Source organism: Microplitis demolitor, chromosome 6 (assembly GCF_026212275.2).
Source record: "Microplitis demolitor isolate Queensland-Clemson2020A chromosome 6, iyMicDemo2.1a, whole genome shotgun sequence".
In the NCBI taxonomy this organism is placed as follows: domain Eukaryota; kingdom Metazoa; phylum Arthropoda; class Insecta; order Hymenoptera; family Braconidae; genus Microplitis; species Microplitis demolitor.
Window position 1 is genome coordinate 4,455,649 of NC_068550.1, and position 16,650 is coordinate 4,472,298.

Here is a 16,650-nt window from a genome sequence, read left to right on the forward strand (position 1 = left end):
AATTTCAATTCTTGAATTATCTGTGTGTATAAATTAATCTTAAAAGTTGAATATAAAAAAATTTTTATTTTTTAGAGAGAGATGAATAACTAGTATTACTTGTAATACGAGTTCTTATATGATAAAAATATCTAATTAGGACTCTACTAAAAAAAAAGAAAAAAAAATTCTATAGGAAAATATTACGACATCCCGAACAAAAAAATTTATATAGATAATATTAAACAAATAAGGATAAATTTTTTATGAAGAAAAAACGTACGCAATAAAAAGTTGACTCGAATCAAAGGCCATTTTTTAAAATAAAAAACTTTAGACTTTGGTTTGGAAAATAAATAAAAGTATAAATAAGTATAGAGTTATTTGTAAACAGAATTTTTTGTGTGTTTAAAATTAACAAGATATATATATATATATATATATATATATATATATATATATATATATTAATTGTGAAAAATTTCCAATAATTAAAAAATAATTATACAATGACACAATTTTTCATGAAAAAAATTGTAATTACATAAAATTTTCTTTAAATAGATTATAATTACTGCGTTTTCTAACAAAAGATGTTAGCAGTAGAGTAAATTAGATTTTTCTTTAAATAAATGATATAAAAAAAAAAAAAAAAAAAAAACAATTATCGACACTATACTTAAGAGTAATTAAAATCAACTGTAACAACCGCCATAAATTTCACTATATCCATAATAATATTTAGTAATGGGTGCATGTCGAATATAAATAAACATGATGGAGTAAAAATATCAATAATTAAATACATAAAAAAAATATGCATAGAAAACTGGGTAAAATTAGCCCCTTGGTAATTTTTTTAGTTCAGTTGTTTTTAATTATAATCCGGAATTTAACAGACAATTAGCAAGTTTTGAATTTTTTTTTTCAACAAATCAAATATAAAAAAAAAAAAACTAAAAATATGCACATGTAGAAAATTAAAGAAACTATGGGTTTATAATTTGTCATTTTTAAAAAAATCTAAAAATTATTAGACACCTGCTAATTTCAGATGAGTGAATGTAGCAGAGGGAGACATTTTATAAATTTTAAACAAATAAGAAAATTAATTCAAATGATAAAATTTTTAACAATGCACACGCTAATTTTTCATTGATCTAAAGATCTATTTTTTACTTTTATTCTACTTACATTTTTTTTTATGATACTGAAGTTAACAGAAGTCTAATATTTTTTGGATTTTTTTCTAGACTGTAAACTATAAAAAAAAAATATTTGAAAAAATTGCACATGTAGTTTTTTAAACTTTCTACATGTGCATATTTTTAGTTTTTGTTTTTTTGAAAAACAAATCTGAAATTTGCTGAGTGTCTGCTAACATCAGGATTATTTTTTTTATCTATTTCAAAAATTCAAAAAATCCCCACTTGTCAGTTACAATCACACTTATAATTTCACTATCATTTTTAATTAAAAAACTTAACTATAAAATGTTGAATGACCCAAATTATCCAGGTGACATTTTTCCCCTTTCTAATTTAAAACATTTTCGGTGCCATTTGCTTGCTCTGTTTACATGGGCCCCCCAAAAAAAGTAAAAAAAAAAAAATTTGATTATTTGCACCAGAGAAATTTTCATTTAAATTTCAAAAACTCATTTTACCCTTCCCCATTGTCTTGAATAATTAAAAAAAATATTTAAAAAACTTACCCGTATAAAACGCGGCTTATATCCTTCATCATCCGGGATGTCACCAGACACTATTGGGGAATTCATCTCCTCATTATATTTTCACACTATTAAAAATAAATCACTTTTATTATCACTTATTTATTCACTCACTCATTAAAAAAATAATTTAAAAACTCCTTGGAATATTAATTAAGTAAAAAAAAATCAAAACAAAATTAACCAGATGCACAAATGCTAAACCGTTTGCGCAATTGAATAAACAAACTCAATAATAATAATAACCACAATAAATAAAAAATTTAAAATAAAATAACTCTCATGGAATGCACGTGTGACCCGAATCAAGACTTTCTAATCGCGTTCACTTAAAAAAACAACTTTAAAACATTTTATAAATTAAAATTAATTAAAAATAGTCAATAGACATTTAAATAATTTTTATTTCCACCTAATATATATATATTTAAATATATAACGTAGAGGCAACAGACAAGGCAGGTGCAAGGCCGAATGCAACGAATAAAAAAAACCTGATCTCAAAACAGGTCACTAGGGCCGTAACGCGCGAATTTTATTTTATTTTAAATTATTTTTTTTTAAATATCCACTTTTATTTTAAAATAAACTAGGTTATGTTTCCTTGTTTTATATTTATTTGTTTATATATTTTATTATTATTATAATTATTATTATTATTATTATTATTATTATTATTATTATATAATAATAATAAGTAAACGATAAATAATAATATTTAAACTTTAGTTTTATTTAACACGACTGTCAGTTTGTGAACGAGCGTCCGGCGTTTGTGCGCATAGCCAGGTAAGTCTCCAACCAAACGTACTCTCTCGACCACGACTTGTTAGTGTATGTAATACACGTGATGCTTGATACCTACACCTACTATATACTCAAATATATATGTATATATAAAGATATAACAGATGGATTTTAAAATGTATTGGTAGATATATGGGTGTGCGGGCAACACTTAATAGTGTCCGAATACCTTGAAAATATGTATGAGAGTATGAGAATATTGTGACTGCGATGGTGTGGAGATGGAGGTGGAGGTGGAGGTGGTGGTGGGTTTTCAAGCGCGTCGATGAAACAGGTATAAAACATTGAATGTAATATTGAGTAGGTTGTAAGCTAGTTGATGGATGGATTTTATTATTTAATTACAATCATGGAGATTGTGGAAATTTATGGTAAATAATAATATTTCAATTCTATTATTGGAAATAATTTGAGCAGGAAAAAAAGATAATGTTGGATGTACTTTGATGATAATTTGATAATTTAATTATTATGATAACGTAATTTGTATCGCATGTCGCGGAACCACGAGTTATTATCTCTGACGTCATTAGACGTCAGCTGCTTCAGACGTTACGCTGAAATAATTTTTGAAGATTCGAAAAATTTATTTAACTTTTATTTTGTAATTTTGTTTATTTAGCTATTGAGGATTTGGTTTTTTTTTTTTTAATTTTTTGGGTCGGGATTTTCTGTTGAGGTGACGTCATTTTTATTTTTTTTAAGTAGTGATGCGTTATTTTTTTTTTTTTTTTGTTTTAAATTTGATGAGCTGATAAAGAAAAAATTCTGAAGGTTGAATAAAGTATTTATGAGATATCATTATTGTTATTTTCTAATTATAGATTGGAAAAAAAATTTTTAGAATACTTGTGATAATTTTTAAAATATTATTATTATTGTTTTTTTTTTTTTTTTGCGATGATTCATATTTTTGTTTTTATTTACTTTGAAATTAATTGTAATGGAGATGAATCAGAAAATATTTAATTTTTAAAAATTCTCTGATTCATTTCATATAAAAATTTCGTAAATTTTAATGAGACTCAAATGAAAATGATATTTCATAATTCGATTGGAATTCTGATAATTATTTAATTATCACTTATCGATTCATATGCGACAAAGAATTCCTCCTATTACCGTATATATTTTTTTTCTAAAAAATTAATGCTACGATTGAAATTTAGTTGAAATCAGTTGGCATGGAATGAAAAAAATTGCGTAATTATTTTCATTCAAAGTTGTCTGCTAATCATTTTTGACGTCAATGAGTACTCATTATACTGAGAAGAATATAAACTAATTTTAGTAAAAACAATATTTTCTTGAGTAGTAAATTAACAGAGATTATTTAATTATTAATTTCATACCTTACTTGAAAGATGTTTTTTTTTTTTTTCAAATGAAAATCATAACTTCACACAATTCGCAAAAAAAGCCGAAATGGAAATAGATTTCATGATACATATCTACATACAGTCGGACCTCGTTATAAGACTATCATTTTATCTTTTTTATAAACCAGGTATCCCGATAGTTTAAGAAAGAAACTAATAGTCTTATAACGAAGTCCAACTGTATGTAAACAGTGTATAGCCATAATCGGAAGCATTGGAAAAGCGGCAAAAAAATTTTTTTTGAAAATTTGAAACTAATGCAATAGAAAAATTTCATTTAATGAGCGGTAAGATAAATAATTTCTTTGGTCGAGGAATATATGTAGGCATGAAAATTAAAGCTTATTTAAAGAGCTTTTAGATGCATTTTATAGAAATTCGATAAATTGTCACATTCAAAAGTTATTACAGAAAGAATCAGTGAAAATTGATTTTGCTCATCTTCGAACTTGATTTCGAAAATCGTCTACAGAAAATTTATGTTGAGTTTCATTGAGATTCGTTCAGAATTTTTGACGCTATCATCGTAACAATCCGCGTTCTATCTGATTTCATTTACTACAAGTGATTGAATTTTTTTTTTTTTAATTTTTACCAAAACTTTGAATTATAAAATATTTAAAAATTTATTTTGGAAAAAAATTAACGTCTCTGTTTCATTTACTCACGTGAATATCTTATATGATTCATTATCTAAATAACCATCAGTAAAAAAAAATGTATTTTTATCATAAAACTCATTATCAAACAGTACAGAAACTAATTAAAAAATAAAGAGTCATTGATATTAAAATAGTTATGCACTAACGTAATGAGTAATGACTAATTTCTCAGAAATGATTTTAGTAAAAGTCTCATTAAGATTTGCCGGATTTGAAAGTTTGTATCGATTAGTTCGATATTTTAAATACTTATTTTTATTTCACATTGAGTCACTAGGAATGCCGACCTATAGAATTTATTACGTATACTAGTTTTATAATTTAATCGGTTAAATTAAAAAAAAATTAATTAATTAATTATATTAATTTAGTAATTTATAATACCGACTGTTGAATAACACGGGTATTATTTTATTGACAATTTACAACATTCCATAAAATATATTATAATTGTTTATAAAATAATTATATGTAAAAAGATATATATATATTTATTTATATAAAAAAAAAATATATCACGAAGACGTACTGATGACATTAGTAGCTATCAATAATTTAGTAACAGTAGATGCTAATTTAAAAGATATCTTTTTCATCAACAGTCGGGTTTTTATTCCAGCAGTATGTGATGCTAAATGATAGACATCAGCGAAAAACTAAAAATTTATATATACTTTATAAAAATATATATTTATTTATAATTTAATTTAATAGGATAAAGTAATCAATCTCCAGATCCCTTAAAAATTCCCGTTAAATTTTTTTTTACGGCATTAATTTATCTCGCGTAAAAAAATCACTTCAAAAAAATACACAGTGACCTTAAAAATTTGAGATAATTAAAAAAATATCCATTCAGGATCATTAGTAACAGTACCAATTATTGACCGAGCTCCAATTAATGACCAGCTACTTAAAGACTCATAATAAATATAAAATTTAATTCATGAAAAATTGACAACTATATATTTTTCATAAATTAAATTCCACAATCTAAAAATTATGAGTCTTTGAGTACCCAGTTATTAATTGGAGCTCGGTCGATATGTGGTACTGTTACTCTATTTAAAAAAAAATGTAATATAAATTAATCTAATGGATAAATTTATAAATTAAATTTATAAGGAAGCTTGATATCAAGGGACTGGTGATCGAGTACTTGTTTTAAGAATAAATATAAAAAGTACCTTAGATTCTTCACCAGGCATTGATTTATCGCTGAACTCTGAGCCAACTTCTGTGCAATCAATAAGAGTAGTACGAAGTGGAGTTACCATCAGCATCATATTTGTTTGTTCTTTGGCAACACACCCGTGTAATTCTTTTATTTGGATAATTATTTGACGTGCTGATACTGTTGCATTCCATCTTGACCAGGCAAACATGTATGCGGTACTAAGTAAACCCATACATGATTGAAGATGTTTTTCAGCAATCGGGTGCTTTACTTGAAGCCCTTTTATGTAACTAAAAGTATCTCTTTCAGGAAATAAATCACAGCCACCAGATCTCATTTTCTGTAAATAATTATATAAAAATATTCAGGTAATATTTGATGTTTGAATTATAAATAGATTCAATTGCATGTGAACTTTTGGAAATTTCGCCTGATCTTCGAAGATAATTGTCAGGGAAATTTCATTTTTTTACATGAATAGCGACTTGTTGACGTAATTAAAAAATTCAAGCATAATTTTTTTAAGTTGGGTTTTAACTCAAAAAATTTTAAAAGACAGTAGTAATTTTTTTTTTTTTAAAAAACCTTAATTACTTTTTAATAATTGTGAGTTTATTAAAGTCTTGCTATGAAACTTCCGGTATTTAAAAGATAATTACACATGAAAAAAAAAAAATTGCAATTAAAATTCAGGTTATTCAAATAATTATCAGCTTTAAAAATAATTGAGTAATGGACAATATAAAAAATAATTATTGATGTGAAAATAAACTAAAATATGTAAATAAGTTAATTTATATTTTATATTGCAGACGAATTTAAAATTTTGAATAACTTGATGTAAATTGATTTGAATTTCAAAGAAGTTTTGAATAGTGTGACATTTGTGTGAATCTAAATAAAGTTATGAATTTGTTCTTCAAAAAATGTTTAGATTTACAATTTAAGCCTGATATAAATTCAGTTATACTCGATTTTCATAAATCGCAACCAAGTGCAACGTTGGAAGGTCATGTCTCGGGTCACATTGGCACATGTTAATTCTTTGTGATATTAGAAATTTTATAATTCGAAAAAAACAATGTTACGTAATTATTGAATATTATTCATTTTGAAAGCAGTTCTCTTAATTATTCAATTAAGCTACGAAATTTTATAATTAACTTTAGTAACGGGACTACGGCCCGTGACTGCAAAAAAATCTACGAGTAATTAAATTTTAAAAAACGCTTCTTTCTGAATGATTTTTGATTCTTAAATTTTTAAAATTCAGTATTAAACGTAACTTGTCAGAGCTTGAAAAGATCACAAGAAAACAACCGCATGCAGTAGCATTTTCGAGCTCGAAGAGCTCGCAAACACATCCGAACTAATGTTTTTGAGCTTCCTGAACTCGAAAACAGCGGGAAGTTTGGGGGCTGGCCCGCAGGGCCAACCGTCGCCCAGATTTTTTAGTTTGGAGAGTAGCAAAAAAAAAAAACATAATTTATCGACTTACTCGTATCAATATATCAAGTTTCATATATTTTCCAACAAGATCTTGAAGCGCAGTTGTAGTTCCTCCGATTAAAGAATTTAAACATACCAAATTTTCCTGAAAAAAAAAAAAAAAAATAAGAAAATAAGAAAACTAAAATATAATATGAATAAATTAGTGAATAATTATAATTTTTACCCGCACAACAAATTCAACTTGAACAATAGCAGCAGAAATATTCAGTGTCACCCCACCAGTTTTACCTGTTTCCGGTTTTAGTTCCCAACTTTGAAATGGTAAATTGATAAATTTAAATGCCGCAAGACCGTGGATACCAAGTCTACCAGTTCTGAATGTTATTATTTGTTTTTCTTCATTATATTTGATATCATGTACGTCTTGAGTCGACCAAATTTTTTTATCATCAATCCAGTGAGCGACAAGAGGAGGCTCAAACCACAAAACTGACTCCGGAAGTCTGTAATACGTATACATAAACTTTTTATCTCAATATTCACTTTTAAAAACTTTGAATAAATATTTATATTTATTTTTTACTTGAAAGTGACAAGAACTAGAGCTTCCATCGCAGCTTCAAGAGCTTTCATTTCAGCTTCAATCACCTCTGGCGTTCTTTCTGCGTCTGGTGCTGGCGGTGGAGCTTTGTACGGCCGTAAAAAAGATACATATCTGAGTACTTTTGGTAGTTGAACTGTAAATTTATTTTATTTTATTTATAAATTATTTTTAATGTCTCGTACTTTTACTTTTTTTTTTATTCCTGTAGGTCACGGCTCATGATATTCAAATATCAACATGTTAAGATTTTTTATTACGCATCTCTAATACCAGAAGGGCATGCATTTTTTTTAAGCTTTTGCATGTAAGTTCAGTAATTTTCAACAAGCGTAAGAAATTTAAAAAAATTTTTTTTTTTACAAGTAAAAAGGCTTCTAAAAATTTATTTATTTTTATCCTAATGTCAAAGTGACATTACGATAAAATTTATGAAATAATCGAATATGGAACAAGAAAATATTAAATATTAAAAAAAATTTTTGTAGTTTTCATACTAATTGTCAATATATTATTATATATATAAACATTAATAAAAAAACCAACTAACGTGTTGTCAAAAAAATATCTCCTCTCATATCTTTAGGCTGAGGTGGTTGATAAATTAAATCAATATGATAAACTCCGCCAAGTATCCGATATTTTCGTAAATTTATTTCTGTTTTTTCACACCGGGTAAATAATAATTTTCTCAACTCTTTTCTATTTTCCTCTGAAGAATTTAAAAATTAATAATTATTTTCATATAAAAATTTATTTATATATTTTTTTACCTTCTTTCTGAAGAATGATTTCATCAGGTGTAGGTAAATACGGCAGAGGTTCAGGCTCAGCTTCAGGTTCTGATTTTTTAGTCCGTCCAGCCTGAGGTGATAATTTTTTACTTTGTTTACCTTTTTTTTCCGATTTAGATGTAACGAATTGTGACGGATTCGATAAACGTTCGACCATTAATTTTTTTTCTTCAAGTCTCAATCTACGACCCTCGACTTGTTCATGACGAATTTTGACTTTTGTATCGTACTCGTTCAGACAAAAGGTCAAAAGATCTAAAGACGAAGTTGTATAAATTAAAACATGATGATAAATAATTATTATTTACATAGTTCATTAACCGCAATGTCATTATTAATATATAATACCTTCATTCATATTATACTCTTGTGGTATTTCTGGCATAAGAAATGATGATCCTTGATCTGAATAATGATCGTATTTAATCCAGAGTCCGCGTATTGACATAGCGTAGCAATCAACATCCACAGGCATTTTAACAGTCAAATCTAGTTCTTTAAAATTTATTTCTATTGGATTTCTGTTAAATAATATATAAATAAAACAATATTTATTCATGTATATTTCTGCATTAAGAATAAGTGCATTCATTGTAACAATTGATAAATAAATATTCATGACAAATTTAATTTAATTTAATTCATTACAGTATCAAGTTAATGACTCATTTTATATTTTATATTTGAACAAAACGGATTAATTATATTTTTAATTTGAAAATTTATTTTGGCGAATTTTGAAAATATTTTGATGACTAAGGTATTTAATTTTATAAATAATTATTTAATTAATGATAATTTATTGAGCTGATAAATTTTCTTTAGTTATTTGATATTTAACTCTTTGGCAAGCCGGGTCAGTTGAGGCACACGGATTTTTTTATGTCAGTAACTTTGGAGCGGCGTTATGTAGCTCTAGTGACTATTCGTGAAAAACTTTTGAGCTGAAGGTCTTTTTGGTGAATTGCGTTGGATTATCTCAGTGCGATTCGAAACATTAGAATCAAAGTCACCCATGTGCCCTAAAAGATCCAGTTTGCTGGAGTCTTTAGTATTGTCAGTTCGTATATTTTAATTTTTATTTTTTTTTTTTATTTTTTTGAGACTGTCATTCTATGAAAACAGTTATTATTATGATAATTGAATTAAAATATTTAGTATGGCAAAGAGAAATTGTAAGAAATTGCGTTATCTATTACGCGAACAACAACCGGTAGGTGTTAAAACTTCCGAAGATGAGAAAGATTACGTAGAAGCTAAAAGAAGATTTAAAATTGATTAAAAATTTTTAATTGTGCTGATTACAAGTAATCAATTTGTGAAGATCATGATACTAGTGTCATGACTGTTGAAAATCAATAATACTAAAAATAATTTCATGAGATTTTTCATATATTTCCAATTAAAAATTGACATGTATCAACAAATATTTACTTATTTTAATAAAAAGTTATTGACAATTTAATTTTTTTTTTTTCATTTAAACTGGAAAAAAATAAAGAATTTTCAGTTGTTAAAAGAATTAGTTTTTTCAGTCGACACGTCTCACTTTTTTTCGAAAGTAATATATTAAGTAGATAACCTTGAAAGGATTTTTTTCAGGTCAATCAGTCAAAAGTTGTGAATTTTTTTATGAAAATCCGTATAAATATTATTGTAAAAAAAAAAAGATAATGAATTATCGACTTAATTCATTAAAATATTCTGGAATATTGAAAGAATGTCCTTAAATTTTTCAAATTTTTCTATATGATAGAAATCCTTGAAAAAATAGTCATGCGCAAAGGCCTCAATTTAAAAAAAAAATTTATTGTTACAAAGCGCCTTTGCTCTAATTAACAAAATTACCTTTCACGTTCCGATAATTGTTTGATACTAATTGGCAATCTGATCAAAGCCCAAATGCAACAAATAATTTCATCAGCTTCTTTTATATATCTCGCATTTCTTAAATCCTCTCTAATCATGTCTCGCTCGATCTGACGGAGAAGCCGATAAGTCGCCAGATCAATCCAGTATTTCAGTTTTGCCCTAAATATTTTACGTACGTTTTTGCAGTCCTCAATATACTCAGGAGGCTCCATTAAACTCAACTCAATAATGTTATCTAATTTTAGCAACAACTAAAGAAATTTTAAATTATCAATTTTTATATAAGCAAATAAATAATTTATTTATTTATTTAGTGTCTTACATAAATAACGACTTGGCATTTTTGTGAAATGTTTAACATTGACGCTTCTTCATCCTCTAAATCCCAAATAAATAAAAATGTATTTAACTCTGACAGTATCCCAGGATTTGGTAGACCGTCACAAGTCATATATTGGATCCACTATAAATATATATTTTATATCATCTACTATCGCTTTGCTTTCTCAAGGTAGTACTGTTCAAAAGTCACCTAGCTCATCAAACTATACACGGATATTATAGTTTTTTTATTTTTAGTTTAATCATAACAATTATAAATTTCATTTTCGAAATTTATGACAATAATTAAAATAAAGTTTCGTAATAAACTTTTTTTCTGTTATGAATAATCCCAAGGTATTGAAAAGATATAAAGTGTAATATATCGCGTTATTAATTCCAAAAGGACATATTCTTTATCATGTTTTTGGGTTTAGAAAACTTCCTAAATTATGTGCCCTTTTGGCTTACAGAAATTATGAACATATATGGACATTGATAAATTAAATAATTTCTCTGAAAAGTCTTATAATTATAAAAAAAAAACTTCTATTGGCAATAAAAAGATTACCTTAAATATATTTTTAAATAAACATCAATCACCTCATCTTCTTCTTTGTTTTCCAAAGCATCCTCCATAAACGCTTGTTCATTTTTCGTAATAACATGCCAGGTTTTTTCTAAATGAATTTTTCGTTTTCTCGCTTCATCTTCATCGATCGAAGCTTCTGTCTCAGATTTAAACTTCTCTACTCGTATCTCCTCGAGCATGTCCTTGATCAGTACATTTCTGTAAACATAATAAACTTTAAAATAAAACTTTTGTGTTTATGTTTATTTTATTTTTAAACTTTTAAATTATACCGTTCTTCGATACGTTTTACTTTTTCTTTAGCTGTTTCAGCGTAACTTCGAAAAAATTTTATTTCTGCCAAAGGATCCGTATACATTTTTATTATTTATAACTCACGAGAGGAATCGAATCTTTCAGTTAATACAGTAAATTTCTATTTAATTTTCAGACACGAATGATATTAAAAAAAAAAAAAAAAAAAAAAAAAAAAAAAAAAAAAAAAAACAATTTATTTTATAATATAATGGTATGTAATAGCAATAAATATAATATTACAGCACGAAAGGATGTTTGAAACCCAACTGAAGGTATTGAGAATCTAGTAGTCTGTTTTAGAGGTGTTGAACTCAATTTTACGAGGGTGGGAAAGAGTTGATAGGGTGAAAATGCACTGAATGAGAGACGTGCACGAAATGGATTTGATTGTTTTGATCTAGATTATGCAGTTGAAACTTTTAAAAAAGATAATTACAAAGTTGTTCATAAAAATTTTATTTATTTTAAACTAGTTTTAAATTACATCCTTGAATTAAAGAAAAAAATTATTTTTTTTCAAAGAGTAGACGAGTAATTTTTGTTGAAATGAAAAAATTTATTGATAATTTGAATTCAATATTTTCATAAGAGAATTTATTATTTTTTTAATTAAGAAATTAATAATTTATTTACAAAAGAAAGTTTTCTTCTTATTAAAAATTTTACGCTACACAAATTCAAATATATAAATATTTTCATTGCTTAGAACATATTTACTTGGCCAGATTTTTTTTTTTAAATTAATTTTTTTTTTAATATACAGAAGTATGGGCTAATTTATTTGTATTTAAAAAAAAAAAACAAAAAAGAATATATCATTTTTTTATTTTTGAAAAATCTTGTATCATACAATTGGGATAGAGAACGCATGGCAAATTACGATTAATTTTTTTTTTATTTTTTCATGGCAATTTGATAGACAAAATTTCCAGTAACTGAAAACTTTTATTAACTAGAGCTGATTAACTTTTTAAATTTTTCCTAATCTCAAAATAAAAGAACTAACGACTTAGAAAATCCGCCATCTTACTTTTGGTTAACGATACCAGAGCCTCTGACGTTACATTGTTTCTAAGTTTGTGACGTCAGACCCCCACAAGAAAAAATATTTGGAAAGAAAACCGATTGCTTAGTTAAGGATTAGTAATGACCATAATGTCTACAACATCTAACACATGGCCCTGTAAGGAATAAAAAAAAATATCTGTAACACATTGGAAAATTGTCTTGTATAGTATCGGCATCTAGTTACTTTTAAGATTCTTGACAATAATTTTAAATTATTAGAAAAAATAAAGTTCTTGTTACAAATTGACAACAAGGTAAGAAAAAATATTTAAATAATTATTTTACTAAGTAATTTTGGTGGCACGGGTGATAAATTTTACCGCTAATTCGTTATCTTTTGTGTAACATTACTTTTAAATACGAAATTTTGTTTTTCTATTGATGTAAATTAATAAAAAAAACGCGTGTTAATTTTTTCCATGAAATTTTTAAAATAAAATGAATTTTTATCCCAGAAAAAATATTAGATCTGACGAAATTTGGTCCTCAGATCTTTTCATGTGTTCAGATCTGGATATATATGAAAATTTGCATACAACATCCGGTCAGATCTTGACGTTTATGACAAAATCTGCCTAATAATCATAAGAAAATTTATCTGACCATATTTCAAAGATCTAATCATTTTTTTCACGAGTACATAAATAACCTCATATTTAATCAATGGTTGCATTGTTAACAGGAAATCTAACCTTGAAATTATAATAAACAAAATGGAGTCACCAGCAACAGAGACAGTAACGACTACAATTTCTTTTGACTGTGAGCTAGAATTGAGTAAAAAACGAGGATGGGTCGATTCAAATATTTTCCACTTAGACTGCGCTCCTGAAGTTAACTTTAAAGTTTCCGCGTACATTAATTACCGGAATACTCGAGTAAACATAAAAGTTAGCAAAAGTGAAGTTGAAGTTGCCTATGCCATAGTAAAAATTACAGTCCCTGGGACGCCAACTATACTTGAAGATGTGTCAGGATGGAAGGATGCAGTTTATTTTCAAGACGTGTCAATTCCTGCTAATTCTGATATATGTTCGAAATTAGGGTTAAACTGTAATCCAGCTGATTCTGATGAGCATGTGTACCAGATTAAAATAAACTGTTCAATAATATGGTTTGGATTTATCGATGACCTCCGGTACTCAGAGGCTGTATACTCAAACATACAGAAATATTGTACAGTCGAGTCTAGTGACATTAAGATAAAAGTTGAAGATACTGATTTTCTAGCACATAAATTTATTTTACGAACGGAAAGTAAGGTATTTGAAAAAATGTTGGCAAAAGATGTTAAATTAGAAGAAAATTGCATTTATCTTTCGGATCTTGAAGTTGATGTTATTAAAGAGTTGTTATTGTTTATATATTATGGTAAACTACAAGAAGCTGTTGTTGATAATGAATTGACATTGAAATTATTTAAAGCCGCTTCAGTTTATCAGCTGTCAAAATTGAAAAATGTGTGCGCATTATTGCTGAGTAATAAATTGACATTTGATAATGTAAAGATGTTAATGAAAATAGGCACTCTTTATAATTCATCGATATTGAGACAAAGAGCTATTGCTTATATAATTAATAATCGATTAGAATTTTTATGTCCAGACGATCTCTAAACTTTAAGATAAATAGTTGACATTAACGATATCAATAATTTTTTATTACAATGTATATTTTTTATAATAATAACAACAGTGATATTCAATGAATGACTCAAAAATTTTTATTTTTTACCTCCATTATACCCAATTAATTCTTTAATCACGCTCGAATTTTTAGATGCTACTTGTGGAAAAAAATTTTTGAAAAATGTTAACTTCTAAACTTGGAAATCTCACAGTGATGAACTTTTTTTGAATGTTTTTTAAACTTTTGACAAATCAAAGAAAAAATCAATGATTCAATCAAAACTATTAATACATACTAAGAAAAGAAAAGTCAGAAATAGTTCAAAATAACCTTTTCTGACCTCATTTTGCATTGAAATAAAGTTATATAACATCACTTTTAATCAAGAGTCAAAAGTTTACAAAAAAATAGTATTACAGTAAAAACTTTCATAAATTATAAGAACGGTCACTAAAATTATAGGAATATTTCCCATAATTGATTGGAAAGATTCTGGTATGTGTATAGGAGCCTGTTCTATATATTATGGCAACGGTCCCTATGATTATGGAGAAATTTTCAATAACTATAAAAACATTTAATATGAAGAACATAATTTATTGGAAACGTTTCGTTAATTTTTTCTCCATGAAGGAGTTCATAGTTTCACAAATAGGGTTTCTATAGAAAACTTTAACTATAGCTAATTTTCTACATGGATTCCTGGGTAAGAAACTCATTTTCTATGAAGTTAACTATAGATTCCTATGTGAGTTCATACATTTCTATAAATATTTCCATAAAATCCTCCATTAATTTTTTCATATGATTCTTTAATCAAGAAAAATTTTTAATCAAAGTATTACCTTCTTTGGGTGTAATTGAATAATTAAAATAAATAGAAAAATTATTACTTACTTCTGCTGTTCTGTTTCTGCAGACACAGCAGCAGCACGTGATTTTTCCTGTTTCTCCATTGACTTTTTCTTCTTATTCTTTTTTAATTTTCTTTCTTTCGGCTGCCAAACACATAAATTTTATTTTGTTTTGTTTTGTTCAAACTTGTAAGTTTTTTTTTTTTAATTACCTCATGATTTATCAAATTTTTCGGCTGAAACAAAAAAAGAATATGATGTATTTTCTACAATTTAAAAATAAGAAGTAAATTAAGATAAAAAATACAATTTTTTGAAATTTTGATCTACGGGTAATTTTCGTGAATTTTTTTTGAGTATTGTCTTCTTCATATTCATCATATGAAGTTGATTGACTTGAAATATTCATGCGTTTCTCCACTTCCTCGTTAGGCTTTTCTGTCTCCTCTTTATCATTCTTATGAATATTAAAACTTTTCATTGTTTAATTATTTTCTCTCCTCTTTGTTTAATTAAGTTCAGGAAGGATTTTAAATATAATAAAATTTACATAACCTCGAATAATTTTTGTAATTAATTAATTAATCAATTATTGAGCGCTTTTAATTTGTAAATTATTACTTTTTAAAATAATCGAAATAAATAATATTATTTAACATCAAGATGATATGATAAATAAATATTATTTTATAAAAATTTTTAATTTGTACGTAATTACTATTAATTAATACTATAATTACGATTATTTATACTTTATACTTGAGGATTTAAATAAATATCAAAAACCAATTTGAAATGACGTTTAACCTAATGAATCATAGATTTCTGTATCAATATTTATGTCATAAATATGTCTCCAGTTCAAAAATACTCGTTTGAATTTTTTTTTTTTTATTTAAACCGTAATTATTTATTAGTTAATTAAAATTTTATCGACCAGACGTTTAAAATGAAATTTTAAATAATTTATTTTTTGAGTTTGACATTGGAAAACAAAATAATTAATCAATTTAAATTAATCAAATTTTGTTTTTTTTTTTTCTTTTTTAAATCAACTTTTTTTTCTCAGAATATTAATTATAATTTTTTAAATATTTCCCAAAATTCTAGTATTTCTTGGAACGTATCGAAAAGTGTCTGTAGATATTTGAAATTTTCTGGAAACTTCTGAAGTATTTCAGAAGGATCTATAACTTTTCAAAAAGTTTCTGAATTTACTGAAATTATATAGTGTTCAAAAACTTCCCGGATTTTCGAAAATATACAAAAAAAAAGATGTGAAATTTTCTAGTAATTTTTGAGGTATTTCAGAAGTTTAAAAAATGTCGCATGAAGTATAGTAATTTTTGGAAAAGTTTCAAATAATTCCAAAATATGCAAAATTTTAAAAATTTGTAAAATATTCAAAAAGAATCAAAAGTTTTCTATTGTTTT

At 25.9% G+C, this 16,650-nt stretch overlaps 2 protein-coding genes across 5 annotated transcripts in view; one reads left to right on the top strand and one right to left on the bottom strand.

Annotated features, from left to right (window-relative positions):
* The window catches only part of LOC103573796 (uncharacterized), a 79,950-nt gene that overhangs the window by 35,974 nt on the left and 27,326 nt on the right, over positions 1-16,650 (bottom strand). For 2 of the 4 annotated variants that reach the window (XM_053739963.1, XM_014442097.2), the window contains 12 exons: positions 15,429-15,452; positions 15,260-15,360; positions 11,380-11,566; positions 10,778-10,918; positions 10,432-10,706; positions 8,932-9,104; positions 8,563-8,838; positions 8,340-8,501; positions 7,772-7,925; positions 7,412-7,691; positions 7,235-7,330; positions 5,747-6,076 (listed from right to left, as the gene is read on the bottom strand). In XM_053739963.1, coding sequence (XP_053595938.1) covers positions 5,747-6,076; positions 7,235-7,330; positions 7,412-7,691; positions 7,772-7,925; positions 8,340-8,501; positions 8,563-8,838; positions 8,932-9,104; positions 10,432-10,706; positions 10,778-10,918; positions 11,380-11,566; positions 15,260-15,360; positions 15,429-15,452 — 2,199 coding nt within the window. Of the gene's footprint in view, positions 1-5,746; positions 6,077-7,234; positions 7,331-7,411; positions 7,692-7,771; positions 7,926-8,339; positions 8,502-8,562; positions 8,839-8,931; positions 9,105-10,431; positions 10,707-10,777; positions 10,919-11,347; positions 11,567-15,259; positions 15,361-15,428; positions 15,453-15,523; positions 15,710-16,650 lie in introns of those variants that run through there. The other 2 variants (XM_053739962.1, XM_053739964.1) reach the window with 2 other exon arrangements.
* On the top strand, positions 12,762-14,413 carry LOC103573788 (uncharacterized). Its single transcript, XM_008552996.3, has 2 exons — positions 12,762-12,987; positions 13,416-14,413. Exon 2 carries the CDS (start codon positions 13,447-13,449, stop codon positions 14,347-14,349), a length of 903 nt encoding a protein of 300 aa, XP_008551218.1. The 5' UTR covers positions 12,762-12,987; positions 13,416-13,446; the 3' UTR covers positions 14,350-14,413.